At 42.6% G+C, this 2,545-nt stretch overlaps 1 protein-coding gene across 1 annotated transcript in view; it reads left to right on the top strand.

The window, feature by feature from the left end:
* The first annotated feature begins 266 nt into the window (after positions 1-266).
* The window catches only part of LOC109532075 (endophilin-A2-like), a 5,672-nt gene continuing 3,393 nt past the window's right edge, over positions 267-2,545 (top strand). Inside the window, exon 1 of the mRNA XM_019896704.1 lies at positions 267-434. Coding sequence (XP_019752263.1) covers positions 302-434 — 133 coding nt within the window. The 5' untranslated portion in view covers positions 267-301. The remainder of the gene's footprint in view (positions 435-2,545) is intronic.

Here is a 2,545-nt window from a genome sequence, read left to right as displayed (position 1 = left end):
GGACGCGGAGCAGCAAGACATTCAAACAGACCAGACAAAAAAAAAAAAAAACCTACAGGCATATATTCCATCTGTGGGAACGACAATGACTTGAGCCTTGTGGGGGGGACCTTCTCTGCCTCTTCTTCTTTTCTTGCGCTCTTTTCTAGTAGAACTCAGCGCCGTCCGGCATGTTGTAGCATCGCATGGTACTGCGATGAAGGCACAACTCGGACGAATTGATATAATTGTAGAATCACAGGATCACTTCAAAAGGAGCTATAGCGGTCATGTGATTGACTTGCATGTGTTTTTGAACAGGATGACTGAGGCCCAGTCCCGGCCAAGACGCGAATACACGCCCAAGCCCAAACCTTTGTTTGACTTCGGGGAAGACAACCACTCCAACGGGGGCTACACCACCTCAATGGCCCCGCCGCCTTCTCGCAACTCAGGTGAGGCACTCATAAATTTGCTGAATTTCATTTGGAAGGGGACACACAATATGTCCGGCGATTCCGGGAAAACCGCCGCACGGATTTGAGGACACGTCTGTTTCTCTGAAACTGAACCGAGAAACATTCCAGCCATTTCCAACGTGATTGCACAAGACCTTCATGAGTCAGTGCAGCTCAGCACAGATATGTCACACACATCTGGCGGGTGCCTGTGTGTGTGTGTGTGTTTCTGTGTCTCTGTGTGTGTGTGTCTCTTTTGGCTGGCCGTTGTCTGACTGACCTTGGTCCTCTTCCCCGTGACATCACCAGAACGATCAATTCACTGGGCCAGATTCTCTTTACGGAAGCAAACATTGCGTGAGTCAAAGTGGGCGGAGCATGAATTTTTCCTGTGGTATTATGTGTTTGTTTTGGATAGCATTTTTTTTTTTTTTGAGAGGGTAGTGGGGGTGAAGCTTGTGAAAAGTAGAAAGCAGAACACAATCTAAATTGTCAGGGAATTTCAACACATGCGCCTCATGGCTTCATGTTTTCATTGCTAACGTTGCACGTGGTGAAATGCATCCACATCCTGCGTTCTGAGCAGAAGCACATTTTTTTTTTCTTCAAAAAAGGAACTCAAATTGCCACGATTTTAAATCATTTGCTGTTGAAACATATTTGTGGATTGCACTGCATCTTATCAATCATTTTTATGATTTACCACCAAAGTGCACTTAACAGGGTTTGCTCTTACCCCGCACGACGTGTAACATTTTGGCATTCACGAACCATGACACTATCGTGTATGAATTATACGCGGCTTCTAATTTGCTCATGTTAACATTAGTATTTTCTAACTATTTTACATTTGAAAAGGGTCTAAGCTCACGTTTTTAAACTACTACAGTCTGAAATGTGCATATGAATTAGCAACCAATCACGGCTCACCTCTTTTTCGAGTTTGCTCATGTGACATTTGCAAGCTTACAAAAAAAGGCAACGGACGTCATTTTCAGTCAACAGCAAGTGGCAAAATGGCCGCCCCCTTTCAAACATAAATGTTTTATAAAGCATAAAAATGCGCCAAATTATGGAACATATTAGATTATTGCACAAAATATTAGAGTTGTGCGTAATGTAAAAAACATAGGCCGCATAGAACATATTATTGTAAAGAAAATGTTTAACTTGACTTCTCTTTTAACTAAAAGCAAGGATAACGCCCCACTCACATCCAAAGTCGTTTGAGGTACGCTCTATCTTACTCATAGAAAATGGTTTTAATATCCCACAAATTCAACCACTATTCATTCCATGCAGGTTGGAAATTAATCATTGAAAGAATGTGCCCAAGATCCCTCAAGTGTTTCACTTAATGTAGCGTTTCCATTCGTGTCAGTGTCAAATACCTTTTCGAGACGTAACAACGGGAGGAGTGATGAGCTCTTTGCGCCTCTCCAGCTCGACAGTGACGCCACACAAAGAATGAATTGTTCAATGACAATTGTGCAATCACGGCTCACCTCTTTTTCGAGTTTGCTCATGTGACATTTGCAAGCTTACAAAAAAAGGCAACGGACGTCATTTTCAGTCAACAGCAAGTGGCAAAATGGCCGCCCCCTGAGATGCCCAAAATTCGGTGGATTTTGTTGCTTATTTCATATTTTACAAAAGCAGTACAAATCAGAATTAAATATAATTGGTGTTTTCACTCATGGGGCCGCATAGAACATATTATTGTAAAGAAAATGTTTAACTTGACTTCTCTTTTAACTAAAAGCAAGGACAACGCCCCTCTCACATCCAAAGTCGTTTGAGGTACGCTCTTACTCATAGAAAATGGTTTTAATATCCCACAAATTCGACCACTATTCATTCCATGCAGGTTGGAAATTAATAATTGAAAGAATGTGCCCAAGATCCCTCAAGTGTTTAACTTAGCGTAGCAGTTCCATTCGTGTCAGTGTCAAATACCTTCTCGAGACGTAACAACAGGAGGAGTGATGAGCTCTTTGCGCCTCTCCAGCTCGACAGTGACGCCACACAAAGAATGAATTGTTCAATGACAATTGTGCAGCTTCTTTGTGCACGGAGGTCCTGCTGCTCCCAGATCAGATCAGTGACAC

Source organism: Hippocampus comes, unplaced genomic scaffold (genome assembly GCF_001891065.2).
Source record: "Hippocampus comes isolate QL1 unplaced genomic scaffold, H_comes_QL1_v1.1 scaffold22, whole genome shotgun sequence".
In the NCBI taxonomy this organism is placed as follows: Eukaryota; Metazoa; Chordata; class Actinopteri; order Syngnathiformes; family Syngnathidae; genus Hippocampus; species Hippocampus comes.
This window is presented reverse-complemented; position numbering and strand designations above follow the sequence as displayed.